Consider the following 17,281-nt stretch of genomic DNA (forward strand, 5'->3'; position numbering starts at 1 on the left):
AGTTGGCGAACCAAGATGTACTTCTCTTTAGTTTTCCACGAAGAAGAAGAAGAAGAAGAAGAAGAGGCGTAAACTTCCGGCGTTTAAAAGCTTGGTAGCAACGAACAACTGTGCTTCACTGACTGAATATCTGTGAGTTTTTAAAACGTGTGATTGTGTGAAATATGTCTTGGTATGTTATCGAAAAACGATCTATAAATTTACTATAGCTACGTTGGTGTACTTTTATATTCTGAATTTATTTTATGTTAGTTTCACAATCAGTAACTTTATATCATGAAAGGCAGACAAACATTGATTTGCAGGGGCAAGGACCTGCCTATTTTGTTTTTCCTCCTGCATTAGCTTGACGTTATAATTTCTGTCTGCCCGAAAGAGTTGAGTTGTCATTTGACTGAATATGTGTTCAAAGCGTTAAAATCTTATAAGAATACAAGCCTGTCCCTTCAAATGTCCCGCTCGTCCTGGCGCCGAAGAACTAACTGAAATACGTGCCGTAATTCATCTTATAAGATATCATAATGAATGTAAAATTAAAGTAGAAATAAATTAAATTGATTTTCCTTGGAACTTTAATGGCCATATTTCTAATGTTACATATGAGACGTCACATCATTTATTTGTTTACATTTAGTGAATTGCAATAGACTGTTTCCTTGAGCAACAAAATACCCCAAACCAGATGTCGAAAGATGGAAACTGTCTTGAATTATTATTTTCATCATCAACTTATCTGATGATTATTTTAAAGGTTAATTGTTTAGTCTATTAAACGTCAGAAATTGTGAAAAATTCGCATCACAATTTCCCAGAGCCCAGATTTATGTCTTTAAATTGCTTATTTTGTCCAACCAACAGTCCAAAATCCAAAGATAACTTATTTTGTTATAATAAATGAGAAAAAAGACTGGACTCAAAAAATGTTCAGCATATTTGCTTGCTAATAGTTGGCAACTGTTTCTTTCAATCGACTGATTGTTACAGCTCTATCTTCAACAGAGCTCATGCTTTAAATATTTCAGTATTTGACTGTTAATGATTTCTCACAGGGGCGCCTAAAGCTGACCTCTCTGTATGTCGATTCCATGCACAGCTGCCTGCTTCTGACCCGTCTTTCTTGCGTTGTGTCTGTGTTGCATCTCGTTACATAATTGACTGCAGTAAGCATACAAATCTTAGACCTGCAACAACAAGCCATTTTTGCGCTATTGATGACAGCCACTATTTGTTTATTTGTTTTGTTTTGTTTTTTTTTCATTGTTTCAGTGTTTTGTGCTGGAATGGGATCTCCTACAAAACTAGCAACACCACACAGGTAAGATCATGTAGTCAACACACACAGGAGGATAGAAATTTTTGTGGTCCCACTGCAAGAGAAATGTTGCTGTAGTACTGAGAGTGTTTGTCATGAGTGGGAGAGATGCTATTAACTGTAATCTCCCTGAATGATGCTTGGGCTTATTTTGTCATTCTGGTCCCCCGCTGTTAAAGTCTTATCCCTCATGGATTTAGCCTTACTCCTTAAATAGGTTTAAATGTTTGGGTAATCATTCATTTTCATTTCTTATTTATAAGATTTGCTACAGATGTTTTCTGTGTATGCATAGGGAAAAATCCCTTGTGTTATCATGTTAAAAGACACTGCAGGCCTTTTACTTGTTTAGTGGGAAGGGTAAGGTGTTAATTACCCAAATATGAGATGTGTGCCATAGTACATTGGTTGGCAAAATGGTTCTCTTCCATCTTCAAAATAATATTTTTATCCCCTCAAAGAACCAATGTACGTACCCCTGGTCAAGAACCTGACTCCCCACTTCCCCCCATCCATGAGCGGCTGGCGTACCTGCGCCCCTCCAGGGAGCTGCTGGAGTTCTACAGACAGAAGATTGCCCAGTTTGATGGGGAACATGAGGAGCTCTTGCAGATGCTGGAGAAGTACAGAGGCATCTCAGAGGACCAGGTGAGACACTAGCAATTGCATGTTTGTGACATTGCTTTTTCAGGTACTCAGTATTTGCGCCTGTTTTTATTCATCTTCTCTCCGCCCTGAATATCCTTCCAGCATAAGCTACAGTGGGAGATACGACAGCGTGAGGGTGAGATTGTGGAGCTGCAAAACGCTCTGAGTGACATGCAGGTCTACCTTTTCCAAGAGAGAGAACAGTCTCTGCGGCTTTATGCAGAAAATGACCGACTTAAGATAAGGTGGGTGCACGGTTGATGATGAAACTAATAGAATGGTATACGATACATCGTAAAAACATACAGGTGTTTTTTTATTTTCCTCAAAAGAACTCTTGGGCAGACTGTTCTTGACTGATGCAGGTCTAACCTGCTAGAGTAAGGGACAATGCCTGTGTGAGTGTGCAGGTCCTGATATTTGTCTTTAGTATTGTATAGTCATATAGTCTCTGGCACTTCTGTACATAAAACTGTCTCAGCATCTCTTCATTTTTGTGCAGAGAGTTGGAGGACAGGAAGAAAATCCAGCACCTTCTTGCCCTGGTGGGTCCTGATGCAGGGGAGATCACATATTTCCACCGGGAACCTCCTCACAGGGTACACATTTACTTCGTCAGTTCTAACAGCTGTTCAAGAAGTTTCCACAAAAAAAGTGTCCTGGAAAGTTTAATTTCTTTTTTGTGTATTAACAAAAATTGTGACTATATATTTCAGGTCACTGTCACACAGAAGAACACTGAGTCCAGACTAGAGGACAATCTCAATCTCAGGCCAACAAAGTTAAGACAGGCTGTGATCAGGAAAGGTTTGAGAATTTTCTTTTTTGTAAATGTCTCGACTAAATTTATGCAATTTTTTTTCTAATAATATAAGAAAGATGTGAATGTAATTATTTGCCGTTTATTGTTCAGCCAAGAAATTGGCACTGTTATTGTGTTTAATCAGACCTGTTGTAATGAATCATACTTTCTGTGTACTGAAACTCATAACACAGAAGACACAGTTGAATAATTGCTCCAGACAGACTGTGCAGTTTTGCTTTCATGTCTCTTTAAGCAGAGAGTAGCAGGAGAACAAAATCAGCTGATGAAGTAAATGGAGAGAGCCTGGAACAATACAAGAGCGCTAACCAGACATTGCTGCTACAGGTACGTTTAGGCGTCCACTTTCTGAATGCAGGTAAAGGGATTTAATGCGGTATGACTTCTCACAAACACATCATGCTGTTATTTCCATTTTTTCTGTATCCACGAGTTTGGTGATGAGTGTACCAAGTTTTTATTTTTGTCACTTGTATTTCCAGGTGGAGGCTCTGCAGGCTCAGATGGAAGAACAGACTCGTCTGGCCAAAGAGCAGGTTGAGTCTCTGCTGGAGGATCGACGGATTAAAACAGAGGAGGCACAGGCACAAAGAAACAGAGATCAGGAGCGACTCTCTGCTCTGACTGACAAGTGGGTCTGCATCTCTAGTTGTTCTCTAACCACCACTACTACACAATGAAGCTCGCTCACCGCTCTTTGTCATTTTGATCTCTTGGGAAATATAGATACAGATTTTTTTGTCTTTTTTTATTATTATTATTATACTTATCACTCTGAATGATAATAAATCCATTCTTGAGCCTGACCCTAATGTTTAACACTCACTTCCTTTTACATTTGATATCTCAGACTCCAGCGAACCCAGAACCTGTTGTATGAGAGCACCAAAGATTTCTTACAGCTCAAGTTCGACACACGGGCTCATGAGAAGAGTTGGATGATGGAGAAAGACAAGCTGCTGAGAGAACTTGACACCTGCCACAACCGTCTGAGGAAGGTTGGGTCTGCTGGTGCAGAGATGGGCCGGACATGGAAGCCCAGCAGCAGCACCCCCCTGCTCCTCCCCCAGCCTCAGCCAGAGTCTCAACAGGCACACAAGGAGGAATTAAAGGTAGGATTTGTTGTTTTTAAACACCATATGTTTTTATCCTAAAGCTATCTGTGTATGTTAATTGTGGACCTGAATAAATCTTTATTGTTAATGTAGCCTATTTGTAAAATAATGTAAATAACCTTTCCCTTTAATATAGAATATCAAAGCTGTTTTTGTTTTGAGGCATGTGTTGGAGTTTTTATATTTATTTTATCTGTTTCACCAGATACTGCATGAGGATCTGAAACAAGCCCACCGTCTGGCAGAGATGTACAGGGAGCAGTGCATTACTCTAGAGACAGAACTGTCCCAGATCAGAGAGGAAGGCGATGTTGGCAGAGAAATATTTAAGGTACCATGGTTGGACTGATGCTCATGTCTGTAAAATCCTTATGCACATCTTTGATTGATTGTTATTTTATGGTGATGCCCAAGTTACCTGTTGCTGATATTTTGAATTTAGGAAATCTTTATGTGTGCAGGAACGTTCAGACAAAATGGCCAAGCGTCTCCAGCTGATGACTCAGCGTTACGAGGCGCTGGAGAAGAGGAGGGCCATGGAGGTGGAGGGCTTCAAGACAGACCTGAAGCACCTCAAACAGAAATTCAAAGATGTAGAAAAACAACTCCTCAAGGTAAAATATGTTACACTTCTTGATCATAAGGATTTTTAATATTTTCATTATTAACATTATTAACATCTTGCTATAAGGTAGTTTTGTAATCACGGAAACAGAAAAAATATGTAATGCCAAAAGATCATAAATTATTACCCATTAGAAATAATGTTACAGTTGTCACCTCCAGACTTCTGTACTGCTGATATCATAGTTAGCAATTAAACTGTTTAACCTGGTATATATTTATCCACTGCTTCAGGCTACTCTGAATATTGGGCCCAATCAGGATTTAGCCATTTTGCACGAGGTACGTCAGACCAACGCAAGGACAAAGAAGGTTCAGGATGAGCTGATGGTGCTGAAGGCTAAGATCTTTGGACTGGAAAATGAGCTGAGATTTAGTTGAGAAATGGACTATGAGGTCTTGTGTCTGTCTGCAGAAGACAATCTGTGTGAGGCTTATCCCAGTCATCTATTTCGTGCTACTGTGTTTATGACTGAAACATAGAGTGAATGTTATTTCTGTTTTGTACTTTGGACTAATAAAGACATTTTCCTATGATGATTTTAAATTACTGCAAGCAATATAAGGGTTTTTCACAGCAGACATTTGTATTTGTCACAGAAGCACAAAGATTTACTTTTTCATGAATGTTGACTCTGTTCTAAGGACTTGACAGTGTGACAGTGAGTCAGCATGTGTAATACAAGGAACCTGAAACCGAAGCGGCTAAATTTATTATTTGCCTAAGTAAATAAAGTTGTTAATAGTTCAATTCAAAGAGGTGCAGCAAAGTTAATGGCAATGAAAATGTCAAGAGGTAGGCATGAGGTAAATGCAAGATTAATGAAGACTCTTAGTTCTCACAATGCAAATATTCATACATGCTGTAGTCAGAAGAGAAGCTACATAGGATTTTATTTCTTATTTTTTCATTTCTGTACTTTTAACAATATATATATATACACACACAGTCAAATCTAAAAGAGAAAAGAAAGAACAAACACAGAACAGACAGGACAAATGATAGTTGACCAAACATATATCATTATGAATTATCATGAAGGAAAAGTATGAACATATCCCTTTAGAAAAAAAGTAGTTTGTGAAACTCCTCAATAAAATATAAAAATTCGTTTTAAAAATGTATTATTCCGACATTTCATTCAAAATGTACCATATTAAGACCCCACAATATAAATTCTAGAAGTGTTTTTGTGATATTGAAACTTAAATCTGACCGCGTTTTCGCAGTAAATGAAGGAGATCAGTGAGTGGTGCAGTTTCTTTTCTACAGAAGTACTGTCTACAGCGTTTCCGGTGGATAACGTGACGTAGTACTCGGACCTGGAAGTTTTGTCTTGTACTTGCGGCTGTGCGCATGCTCAGTCGCTGTCATTAGAGATTGCGGCGTTGCTTCTTGTGTTGAATTGTGATAGTTGTACTAACGATATGAAGCGACGGCACAGAGTTTAGTATTGACTCTCACTGTTTGAGATACCATGACCCAGTTCTTTGGTCTTCAGATTTATTCACTAGGCTGTTACTGTTAGCTAAGCTAAAGGTAGCCCAGCGGTGTCCTTTAATGTCGTTTGTTTACCCGCCGGCTTTTGTACACAAGTGCCTGGAGAAAATGCAGAGAATAAGATCTTTGAGAGCAGGTTGGCAGCTGCTGAAATCATGCAGTGAAGGAGCAGCAAAACAAGTAAACACCTCATCGTCGACCTCACGAAATTATAGCCATGTAAGTGAATACTTCATTCAAACTTTATTTAACTTGTGTTCGAAAGAAGACAAAGTGAAAGTGAATCTTGTCTGTCTGTTTATCTCCTATTTCAATGTTAGGGCAATGAAATGTAACAGCAGAAAAGAACCCCTTAATCACAATTACTGTCATTACTTTCTTTTTTATCCAGCCCACTCATCAGTGAGTTATCCTCTCCCATGAAACTGGTTTGCAAGTTGTGCACTGTGGGAGAAGGATTGATCGACATGTTTTTTCAGGGCTGATACCAGTTATCAGTAATCAAGAAGACTGAGAGAGAACCCAGAGTGGTCACTGCAAACAGAAAAGGGATGCTGCATCAGAGCCATAGCAGAGCATTTTAATGTTAATTTAAGCAAAAACACTGAATATCAGACCCGATAATCAGCCAAGGCTGATAATCAGTCCATCCCTACTTAGGGAACAAAGTCTGACCTAGGTCCATATGTCTGAAGTGACAACCTTATGATCAGTGCTTAGTGTGTAGTGTCACAGGAAGTTAATGAACAGCCACATGTTTTCATGCTGCACATGTTTCCATTCTCTGGCCCAGCTTTCTCCTCAGGGCCCCAACTCCTTTGGGCTTCTCTTTGACATTGATGGGGTGCTGGTGCGGGGCAGGACGCCAATCCCTGAAGCCAAGCAGTGCTTCAGGAACCTGGTGGACCACAATGGGAAATACAAGGTGCCTGTGGTGTTTGTCACCAATGCTGGGAACTGCATGAGGCAAACCAAAGCTGAGCATCTGTCACATTTGCTTGAGGTGGAGGTAAAGTGAATATTTATCACCTTTTAAAGTGTTCTTGGTTTTGCTTTGTCTTGTTTTATCTCTCTCATCAATTTTTTTTCTCTACACTCCCTTTCTCTCAGGTATCTCCAGACCAGGTGATGCTGTCACACAGTCCTTTGCGAATGTTTACCCAGTTCCACAAAATGTGCGTGCTGGTGTCGGGACAGGGTCCTGTGGAAGAGGTCGCTCACAAGTATCCTGTCTTAAATCAGGGACTCTGGTTTCTGCCCTCCCTCTGGATGTTGACCTTAAAAGTGTGCATGTTCTGTTTATTCAGTGCACTTTTGTTCGTGTTCTACCCTGTTATCAGTTTTTAATCTTTGTACTCTTTCTTTGCTGCCTGACTGTCTCAGTGAGGCCCTTTGATAGACTTTTTGCTGTTTTTTTTTTTACTAGTCACCAGAGATTTTCTTTTGTATGTTTTGTCATTAATCCAAATTAATATGTGGATATTTTTTGAATAGTAGTGATTAATACCATCTTACAATAGAAAGATATTTTATCATTTATAAGTCCAAAGTCAATTTCCCAACACAGCAGGTGATATCTGAGATCATTTGTTAGACAGAAGTGTTTCCTTTATATGTATTTTGTGTTTTCTAACTCTTGCTCACCTGTGTTTGACTTTAACCTGCCTAACCTCAGCCTGGGCTTTCAGGATGTCATCACTATAGATATGTTGAGGGAGGCGTATCCTGTTTTAGATGTTGTAGATCACAATAGAAGGCCCAAAGACAGTGTAAGTACTATTCTCATTGAAGCTAGTATGGTGTGGTCAGTTACTGATGAATGATTGGACATCTTATGAACTGTGTGTATTGTCTTGCAGATTCCACCCTCAAAAGATTTGCGGAAAATAGATGGTATGTTTCCACACACAGTCAATCTTTTAGTAATGTGTATTGATTGACAGCTTATTAACCGTTTATAATGGACACAGGTATGGCAGTCTTTTCATGTTACATTCTTTAATTCCTCACCTGTTCCAACAGCTGTCATCTTATTTGGTGAGCCAATCAGATGGGAGACCAACCTCCAGCTTATCATTGACATACTCCTGACAAATGGGAACCCAGGTAATGCCTGGAGTTCGAAGCTGTACCCTCACATCCCAGTCCTGGCCTGTAACATGGACCTGCTATGGATGGCTGAGGCCAAGAATCCCAGGTATAGTACGCGTTTGTCAAAAACTACACACACTAGAATGTACTTCACACCCTGAGTCATCACTGAAAGTTTTGAATGTGCTGTAATTCTAAATGTCCCTGTCTCCTAGATTTGGACACGGTATGTTCCTGGTGAGCTTAGAGAGCCTGTACAAGAAGGTCACAGGCTACGAGTTGAAGTACGAAGCTCTGATCGGTAAGCCCAGTGTGGTGACTTACAACTATGCTGAGCTGCTCATCAGACAGCAGGCTGAGAAGCTTGGCTGGACAACACCTGTGAAGAGGCTGTATGCTATAGGGTGAGTGACTCCGTCATTTCAATCCATACATCCATTTCCTATACCTGCTTTATCCATGCAGGGTCATGGGAGGCTGGAATCACAAAAGCCTAAATATGAAGTACAATATCCTTTCAGCGGTTTGTGTTGTCCATCACTTTTTACAGTGATAACCCCATGGCTGACATATATGGAGCCAACCTCTACAACCGCTACCTCCAGGCTTCTCACTGTACGAGAGCCCAGATGCAGGCTAAGAGTGGTGGAGGAAGTGCAGATTCCTTGGCAGAAACTGTCATTGAAACCCCTAAGATGACATCAGCAGAACTAGGTGGAGCGACAAGTGCGTACAGTGCAGAGGAGGACCTCCCCGAGGGGTGCAGCTCCATCCTGGTGTGCACAGGAGTCTACAGCAGGGACCAGCAGGAGCTGCCTTCAGACCCAGTGCATACCGTCAGTGAGCAGCGCATCTTCCATGGTCACAGGGACTTTCGCTTTGACCCCAGCCTCACACAGCCATCCTTCGTGGTGCAGGATGTAAAGGAGGCCGTGGAGCTGGTTTTTCAGCAGGAAGGCTGGCCTCTGGAGTAGGATGAGTGGATCATGTCATCTCACAGCCGTCCAGTAAACAGTTCTAACAGCCCTTAACTGGTAGTACAAGTAGTTTTATGGGTATATGTTATTTTGTAATTTATGCCCTGATTATCACAGGGAGATGTGGCTGTTACTGTGGTTAGTTCTTAGACATTTTAAGTGCCATACAACCTGCTGCAAAAAGCAACAATATGAAGTTTAATACTAAATATGGGAAAGTTACAAACATTTTAAGGCAGTCACGCATGGTAGTGTGTCACAGACTGCTGCTGTGTTTTGTACTTTTCATAAACAACACACATAACTGTTTCTTATGGCCCTACCTACTGTATATACAGTATATCTATATAGTCAAGAACTCAGCGCTCTACCAAACTGGGTCATCTTCGTTCCAACCCTCCTACACACAGCAGGTCTTCAGTAGACCAGTTCTGCTGTTTGTTTTTACTGCTATCATATTTCAGTTTGTTCTTAAGCTTGAATGGGTAACTACTAAAGATGAGATTAAGTTGCCAGGTTTCAGTTTAGTACCTCATCTGTTTGGTTTTAAGTCTCACTTAAGAGTATGGTAATTTTATTTTAGAGTTATTTTGTGAAATTGTCAGAATTATACTACGTAGCACAGTTTTGACTGAAATGAAAAAGGTGCTATTTTTCTGTCAAACAGTTTTAGTTATGAAAGTCCAGCGAATGGTTTGTGTGAATGTTTGTATCAGCAGACCTTAATAAGAAAAAAAATCATCACATATTATAATTGCAGCACCTGTGAAAATTCATCAAGCGCTTGTTTGTTCTGGTTGTAACTGACAGGTATAATGATGAATGACTTGCAAATGACTTAGATTGCTTGTTAAAACTGTGGAATTCTGGGGATGTACTCTAAAAGCAATAGTGTATGAAAGAACAATTAAAAAGGATGAAAGACACAAAAAGTTATTTGTCAAGTGAACACATGCTGTATATTGTTCTACAGTTTTAGTAGTCCTCCAGTGAAGTATCACACTGAGCAGCAGTTATTCTCAGAAGATTACAAAATATGTTTGATATGCAACTGCCATTCAAAACCTGTTACCGCTAACTGTATAAATAAAAGTCTAAACATGTACAATATTTACAATCACACACACACATTTGCTCATAAAACAAGGGTTATGTAAATAAACTTACTTCCTCTGAGGAATTCTTCAGACACATTTTAGGCAACCACCACCATTTTCCACACGTCTCAAACAACACACCTGTGCGTCAGTCTGCTCAGCACCCACACTTTTTATCTGAGGACACAGTGCCTTGGACTGGGTGGGAGCTGTCACTCAACATGAACTGAGGCGAGTCTTGGAGGGACTCTTCTGTCATGTTCATGCCATTGCGTGCCAGCAGCTCCCGGGCCATGAGGATGAAGGCAGCCTCCACATTCTGGGCCTCCTTGGCTGAAGTTTCCAGAGCAGCCAGCACACTGTTGTTTTCCGCCAGAGTGCAGGCATCTTCAAACAACACCTGTCTTTCAGCATGAAGGTCCGACTTATTACCTGCAGTGATGAACAAAACAGTACTGAGTGTTTGATGTGCTATCACACAGGCCAATACTATCAAAGGGGAAAAAAAAGTTAAAAAAAAAAAAAAATTACAGCTATTTTAATTATCAGCATTTATAATCTATTTCTAAAAGCTGCACAACTTAACCAGAGACCACTAGTACAAACCCCAATATATTCAGTTTAATATCAAATATGCACACAAGAAAAACATCAAATCTTTACATTTAAAAAAAAAACTGCAGCAGGATTTTGTTTTGATTTGAAAAACTGGATTACTAATTTGTTATCAAAAAGTCTTTGTATCATTTTTTGTTGTTTTACATACTGTTTAGTCAACTAATTGTTTAAGCTTGACAGTCCAAAACCCAAATAATACTGTTATTACAATGATTAAAGACAATGAAAAGCAGCAAAACTTCCCTCTGAAGAAGCTACAAGCAGAGTTACTTGTTGATGGAAAACTTCAACACTTAGCTGATGAAAATATCTGCAGATTAATTTTCCACCTGCGATTAACTGACTTTGTTTTCACAACAATAAACACACAAATAAGATATCAAACTGGTGTGTATTTACTGTCACAATAACCAGTGAACTACCAGCTGTGACAGACTGGCTTGCTGAGTCACCTCTTAACACCTGAACGCCATCTGCTGGCAGGACTAAATGGATGAAAGCTAATAAGTGGAGAAAATAAGTGGAACACACATGCTTGGAATATAAAGGGTAGCGTTGATCAGGGGGTACTAAAGGTATATATGTGCTACTGGGGTCTTGTGTCCTTTACTTGCTTTTTACAGTTACAATTACAGTCTAGGATTATATTTTAGGGTTTATTAACCAACATATGACTAACTTGTTTTCATTGTGCTTACCAATGAGGATCAGTAGCACGCTTGCAGCTCCATACTGCTCCACCTCCCTGATCCAGTGGGGAACAGATTCAAATGTGGTGCGGCGTGTGATGTCATAGGCCACCATGGCCCCGTGGGCACTGCGGTAGTAGCTCTGAGTTATGGTGCGGAAGCGCTCTTGTCCTGCTGTGTCCCACACCTGCATCTGCAATAAAAACACAAAACAAAGCTTAATCCAATATGACCGAAATGGTTACAAAATATCAGCAAAGTATATGCAGAAAATAATGTTAAAGGTATTCACACATACTGTAAAGTGATCGGAGTAGAGATCCATGAAGTTAACAAATTAACACACCCAGAAAGCTAACACACAGATGATAGCATTTGCCACTCCTCTTTCACAAGAGAAAAAGAAAACGCTTATTAACTGAAACAAATAAAGGATCATTTACCTTGACTTACAAGAGCAAGGGGACAGACACATCTCACATGGACGTGTTTTTGTTAATATATGATCATATGATATAACCCATAATAACATTAAAAGAAACCTAAACTTAACTGCAGTCATTTCACATTACAAACTGCAGTCTGCAATCTGTCTGACCAAAACCGAATTGAGATAAACCATGAAAAAAACAACTCAACATTGCCTACCTTTACCTTCTTCCCATCGATGTCCACGGTACGAACAGTGAAGTCAACCCCAATGGTGTTTTGCTGCTTCTCTATGAATATACCAGACTTGAAGCTCTGGACCACACAAGTCTTCCCCACATCTGAATCTCCGACCAGGATGATTTTAAAAAGAAAGTCAAAAGAGTCCTCAATCTCCGGCGCTGCAGACTGCATGGTATTGGGATGAATATATACACAAAAAACACAGACTGAGGCTAATAGATCCAAGACTTCTGTGCCTCTACCTAACAGAACTGGTTCCTTCCAAGTTGTGTCAATAATAAGTGAGACTATTTACAGAAACAGCAGTCACATCCTTGTCAGAAAAAAAGGGGAAAATCAGGTTTTCACCTGATTCACCAACCAGCGTAATGTGCAATCCAGAGCTAAATTCATTCCAGTCAGATATTTAAAAACAACACAAATTTTTGAATCATCTTATTTGCAACAGCTTGCTTCTTCTGTCATTTTAACTGCATTCACACGTTCTACTCAGGAAATAGAAAACAGCTCCAAAATTAACTCAGTTCCATTGTAGATTCAAATCCCTTTTGTCCTGGACAGCAAGTTAAAGTCAGCATCAAAAAGTTCCTTGTTTCCATGTCTACAATACACCCTCCACTGCAGTCTTTACGTCTTTCATGCAAGTGTAGCTTGTAGTTCTGCCCTTTGCACCGTCACTCCTTCTGCCCTCTATACCCCACCACCACGTTCATTCTCAGACTATTACAGACATGCCCCTCACCTGTCCCGGTAGGTGTGATCTCCAAGTGCCAGCCCACCTACACCACTGCATCTTGGGAAACGGATTTTTCTATACAGGCTCTGTAACAGGACACAACACCTGGAAGAGGCAGAAATAAAACTCAGTGACCTGAAGCACTGGCACAGGCATTAATATGTAGATGTGATGGGGTAGGTAGATTAAGATAATACTGAGCTCAAGTTGGTTTTATAACAAACTGATTAGGACTTACCATTTTTAAGTTGGTTAAAAAAAAAAGGTGCTGGATGACTTTGAGCACAACCTTGTCTTCATGAGGGCAGGTTTTGTTAACAAGGCTCAGTGTGCAAATACCCCAGGGCAAACAACTTAAAGAGCTAAAAACTACTCCTGACAGAATGTCAACACCTAACGTCTCCGTCTTAACAGTTGACCATTGGACACCAGAATGTTTTTTTAACATTTAAAAATGCCCTACATTATGAGCCCCCTCACTGACTACTGTCAACTAACACATTCCACAGCAGGCAACAACAGAAAGGGCTTGAGAGCAGGGAACAAGAATGAGAGCAAGAACAAAAGACAACAAAGTGACTGAATGTGGTTAAGGACTAACTAAAGGCTAATCTAAAATAAAGTGTAATTGAAATTATTTTACCTCAGGCTGCATACATTGGTATCACAGTGAGATGTTCAGAGAATGAACATACTGCTCTGAATCTGAATCACTTAGTCTCTCTCTCTCTGTCTGTCTCTCCACCCCCTCACTTGTTTCTGTCGTCATCTCAGCCCACAGAAGAACAAGGCACAGCTGGACACAGAACAATGTGTGAGTGTGAGGGGCACTTGACCAAGCTGGGTCTATCTTTGGTTGTGACCACCACCCTCCATCTTTCTATCGTGTGGTTGTGTGTGGCTGATGCCTTATTAAATGTAATGAAATACGTTTTGTTGACCACTTACTGGTGGCACAAATAAAATAACAACAGGAGGGAAAAAGAACTTTGCTTGTGTCTCTTTCATCCAAATAGCAAGAATTTTATATTTACAGGATAATGCAAAATAGATTACAGTCTTCTAAAAATTTAGCCAACAGTTATGCTAGACAGTACAGTATTATGGAGTGGAAGTGTCACAAATAATTATTAACATCTTTGAAAAATCACAAAAAATCTAAATCCCAAATATTCATACATCCTTACCCTTAATCTAAAAAGAACTAGTGCATTATTACAACATTGCTCCAATGGCCAGCAAAATATAACAAACCAAGGAAAAGGTATCATGTCTTAATTACCATGACCATATTAGAGAACAGAAATACTCCTGTGATTCAGCAGAGTCTCAGTTCAGCAGCTGTGGTGGTGTGGATGAGTCGTGGTGAAATTATATTTGAGCCCTGGCTAAGCTACCATTCACAGTCACAGACGTCAGTCTGCTTTGTCATCTCCTCTGCAGCAACAGCCCTCCACTTGCAGAGTTTCTCAGTCTAAAAGCAGCGCTGGGGCTTTGTTGGCATTTTTGTTGTCTCTGAGGTTTCTTGCCACATGTCTTATTCTGGGATTTTTCTGGAGGAGGGACATGAATTGGCTTCCAAGGGATCGGATTGTAGAAGCTGGGTGATGGGTAGGATTTGTCATATGGACCTGGAAGAAAACAAACCAATACAATACTGATACAAATATCAGCAAAGCACACAAAACCAGTAATCTAAAAACACGCGATGGAGTCTTAAAACAACATAAAAAGGGCTATATTAGTGTTGCTCCTGGAAGACATCTTACATGAAGAACCATTTATATATTTTGTTATATGGTGTCAGTTAATCCAAACACGAGTAAACATACAACTTCAATTCCAAAAGTCTGGGATGTTGTGCAAAAACAAAAACAGAATGCAATCATTTGCCAATGAACTGTGCTTACTGTTCCTCAAGCTCATTTTGCAATATCCTTTATATAATTGTGCATTTTAAAATGTGTTGCACCTCATCCAATCCTTGCTTGTGAACAAATGAGCATTTTTAGGATGTCCATTTCATACCCAGACATGTTACCAATGAATCTGTTCCAAGCTCGTGTTTATTGAGTACACAACTTTCCCAGTCTTTTGATGCTTCAGTCCCAACTTGTCTGAAACGTGCTGCTGGCATCAAATTCAGAATAACCACATATTAACAAAAATCAATTAAATTTCTGAGGTAAATCAATATGATATTTGTACCGCTGTCAACTGAGTTTACTCATTGTCCCAACTTATTTTTGGAATCGAGGTTGTAGTTAATAATTCCTATATGGCTGAAATGACCTTACTTGTTGGGCAGCAAGGTGATTTGGGACTGGCTCTACTTTTTTCATTGGCTTTTGCCAGCCATTCTCTAAACTTCTCCTCTGCCCTCTTGCGGCGCTCCTTCTCCTGCTCCAACTTTAGAGCAGCTTCCTCCTGCCAAGAAAGAAAAGGATCATAATCTCTGCCTCTGCTATTCTTTAAGAATATTTAACGTAAAAATCTTATCATTAAAAGCAGAATAATTATAAAAGATCCACATTACTTTCTCCTTCTTTTCTGCTTCAATTTTTTCTTGGTTCTTCTTCTGTAGCCAGTTTTTGTACTTTTGCTGAGCTTTCTGTTCAGTCTCTCTCTGTTTTTCCTGCTGTCGCTGAATCTCCTCCTCCTCTTTACTCTGTTTAACAAGTTGTTTGCGTTTGTCCTGAGATTGCAAGAAGCAAACAAATAACAGGTGTGTCACAGTCAAACAGTGTGACATTTCTGTGTAAATAAACACATTTATGACAAATTACACTCAATCCACTCTAAGGTTTTGTGTTGTTTTGCTGAGTTTAAATTAGCATTTGTCCACCTGTTCTCTTTTCATCTTGAGCCATTCTTGGATCTTCTCTTCCATGACAATCTTTTTCTGTTCCCGCTCCCTTTCTTGCTGCTGTTTCTTCTGCTTCAGTTTCCCCTCCTAAATCAAAGAATACAAAATGTTCTACTCAGAGATTCTGACACAATGTAATAAAAAAGTGTGTTGAAAGTAATTTGGAAATAAGAAGGAAATATGTTTAGCATTATACATAAAGCAAAGGGACTACATAACTGCTATAGCTAGCACTATAACTGCTGTAGCAGTTACAGGATTGTTATAGTTCTAATTATAGTGATATGACTATTAAGTAACTAAAGCTTGCCTCCTCAGCTTTCTTTTCCAATTTGAGACGGTCGTCTTTGGCTTTGTTCACCAGCCACACTTCCCATGCACTGAGAGCAGATGAACCTGCAGGCTCCGCAGGTGCATTCAATATCTGTTCTGAAGGTGTTCGTGGTAGTTCGCATCTATAACAAGAACAAATCTATGGTTGTACATATTATATACTTAACTTTTCCAGTCTGAAGCAATCAGTCTGTGTGCTCTTCTTCTTCAGAAAGAAAGAAGCTCTACCTCGAAAAAGTCAGCAGTAACCCACCTGACTGGTGAAACGCTGACTCTGGAGTTGTCGCTCTGCCTAGGTGAAGTCTGCTGAACTGGGCTGGCCTCCAGGTCTTCATCGCTGTCAAAACTGTCATGATAGATAGGAGAGAGCAGAGAAAAGGTATCTTCGTCGTCCGACAGGACACCGTCGCCCATGTCCTTGGATTTGTGGAAGTCTTCCCCGTGTCTAGTCTTGACAGGGGTCGAACTGAAGCCTTCGGACGCAGAGGCAGGACAGTTCGGCATCCTCCCTCCAGGCATGACTGGTCGATGCCTGCTTCGAAGAACACAATCGCTGAACTTTGTCTGTTAAACAATGCCAAATAAACATATTTAACTTCTTAGTGTGTCATATACACAAAGACAACTTAGTGGTGCATATTTATTATTTATGTCAACAGCTTGAAAACAAGCTGACATGAATAGTTGACATGAATAATACTTTAGCAAAGTGAAGCTAGCGATAGCAGCTAACAGCTAGCCTCGATTAGCTAACTTAGCTTTGATACTAAGTAGTACCTTCAAGCGTGCAACGAACGGTTAATGCTGCTAAGTATTATCTAACTCTGTAGCGTTTTGTCCGCAATGTCTCTTGCTGCCTCTAGAAGCACTATGAGCGTTTTGTAGCCACCTCTGTGTGTATACCTGAATAAAAGTCTGCCAGCAGTACTCACTGTTTTGCCGACGCTGTAACTGATCTGCATGCAAACAACAGTTTTTTTCCCATGATACACCACGCCCACGCTAAACTGCACGCTGTGTCCATGGTGATGCTTGACGCTTTAACAAACGATTGTCTCTTTAACATTATCAGTTTTTCTTTTGCAACTAGTTGCATATGTCAGAGTATATATTCTTGTCCGGGTCAATGACATTCTTTATTGTTAATTCAAAGATGTTTGGAATGGTATTTCTTTTCAT

At 40.0% G+C, this 17,281-nt stretch overlaps 4 protein-coding genes across 11 annotated transcripts; 2 read left to right on the plus strand and 2 right to left on the minus strand.

Moving 5' to 3' along the window:
* The first annotated feature begins 45 nt into the window (after positions 1 to 45).
* Positions 46 to 5,059, plus strand: ccdc77 (coiled-coil domain containing 77). Of its 2 annotated transcripts, none has more exons than XM_046394011.1 (12): positions 46 to 132; positions 1,267 to 1,315; positions 1,774 to 1,960; positions 2,063 to 2,205; positions 2,463 to 2,559; positions 2,677 to 2,767; positions 3,019 to 3,110; positions 3,266 to 3,414; positions 3,634 to 3,895; positions 4,104 to 4,229; positions 4,360 to 4,512; positions 4,757 to 5,059. In XM_046394011.1, exons 2-12 carry the CDS (start codon positions 1,281 to 1,283, stop codon positions 4,901 to 4,903), a joined length of 1,482 nt encoding a protein of 493 aa, XP_046249967.1. In that variant the 5' UTR covers positions 46 to 132; positions 1,267 to 1,280; the 3' UTR covers positions 4,904 to 5,059. The 2 variants fall into 2 exon arrangements, with proteins under 2 accessions (XP_046249967.1, XP_046249968.1); XM_046394012.1 differs by having other exon boundaries at positions 3,022 to 3,110.
* Positions 5,060 to 5,863: 804 nt separating this feature from the next.
* On the plus strand, positions 5,864 to 10,017 carry hdhd5 (haloacid dehalogenase like hydrolase domain containing 5). Its single transcript, XM_046394013.1, has 8 exons — positions 5,864 to 6,242; positions 6,817 to 7,032; positions 7,134 to 7,246; positions 7,699 to 7,792; positions 7,883 to 7,916; positions 8,046 to 8,220; positions 8,330 to 8,518; positions 8,665 to 10,017. The coding sequence occupies exons 1-8, from the start codon at positions 6,084 to 6,086 to the stop codon at positions 9,086 to 9,088; spliced, it is 1,404 nt and encodes a 467-aa protein (XP_046249969.1). The 5' UTR covers positions 5,864 to 6,083; the 3' UTR covers positions 9,089 to 10,017.
* A 7-nt stretch (positions 10,018 to 10,024) lies between these two features.
* LOC124061788 (ras-related protein Rab-19) lies at positions 10,025 to 13,770 on the minus strand. 2 transcript variants are annotated; one of them, XM_046394022.1, is made up of 5 exons: positions 13,547 to 13,770; positions 12,910 to 13,008; positions 12,150 to 12,332; positions 11,505 to 11,688; positions 10,025 to 10,620 (listed from the first exon to the last, which is right to left on the minus strand). In XM_046394022.1, exons 2-5 carry the CDS (start codon positions 12,958 to 12,960, stop codon positions 10,346 to 10,348), a joined length of 693 nt encoding a protein of 230 aa, XP_046249978.1. In that variant the 5' UTR covers positions 12,961 to 13,008; positions 13,547 to 13,770; the 3' UTR covers positions 10,025 to 10,345. The 2 variants fall into 2 exon arrangements, with proteins under 2 accessions (XP_046249978.1, XP_046249977.1); XM_046394021.1 differs by having other exon boundaries at positions 12,144 to 12,332; positions 13,547 to 13,735.
* A 117-nt stretch (positions 13,771 to 13,887) lies between these two features.
* Positions 13,888 to 17,142, minus strand: ccdc34 (coiled-coil domain containing 34). 6 transcript variants are annotated; one of them, XM_046394016.1, is made up of 7 exons: positions 17,035 to 17,142; positions 16,356 to 16,666; positions 16,080 to 16,224; positions 15,749 to 15,856; positions 15,440 to 15,598; positions 15,201 to 15,330; positions 13,888 to 14,534 (listed from the first exon to the last, which is right to left on the minus strand). In XM_046394016.1, exons 1-7 carry the CDS (start codon positions 17,062 to 17,064, stop codon positions 14,332 to 14,334), a joined length of 1,086 nt encoding a protein of 361 aa, XP_046249972.1. In that variant the 5' UTR covers positions 17,065 to 17,142; the 3' UTR covers positions 13,888 to 14,331. The 6 variants fall into 6 exon arrangements, with proteins under 6 accessions (XP_046249972.1, XP_046249970.1, XP_046249973.1 ...); XM_046394014.1 differs by having other exon boundaries at positions 16,356 to 16,634; positions 17,035 to 17,141; XM_046394017.1 differs by having other exon boundaries at positions 16,356 to 16,634; positions 17,006 to 17,121.
* Between the last annotated feature and the right edge of the window lie 139 nt (positions 17,143 to 17,281).

Source organism: Scatophagus argus, chromosome 7, assembly GCF_020382885.2.
Source record: "Scatophagus argus isolate fScaArg1 chromosome 7, fScaArg1.pri, whole genome shotgun sequence".
Classification (NCBI taxonomy): domain Eukaryota; kingdom Metazoa; phylum Chordata; class Actinopteri; family Scatophagidae; genus Scatophagus; species Scatophagus argus.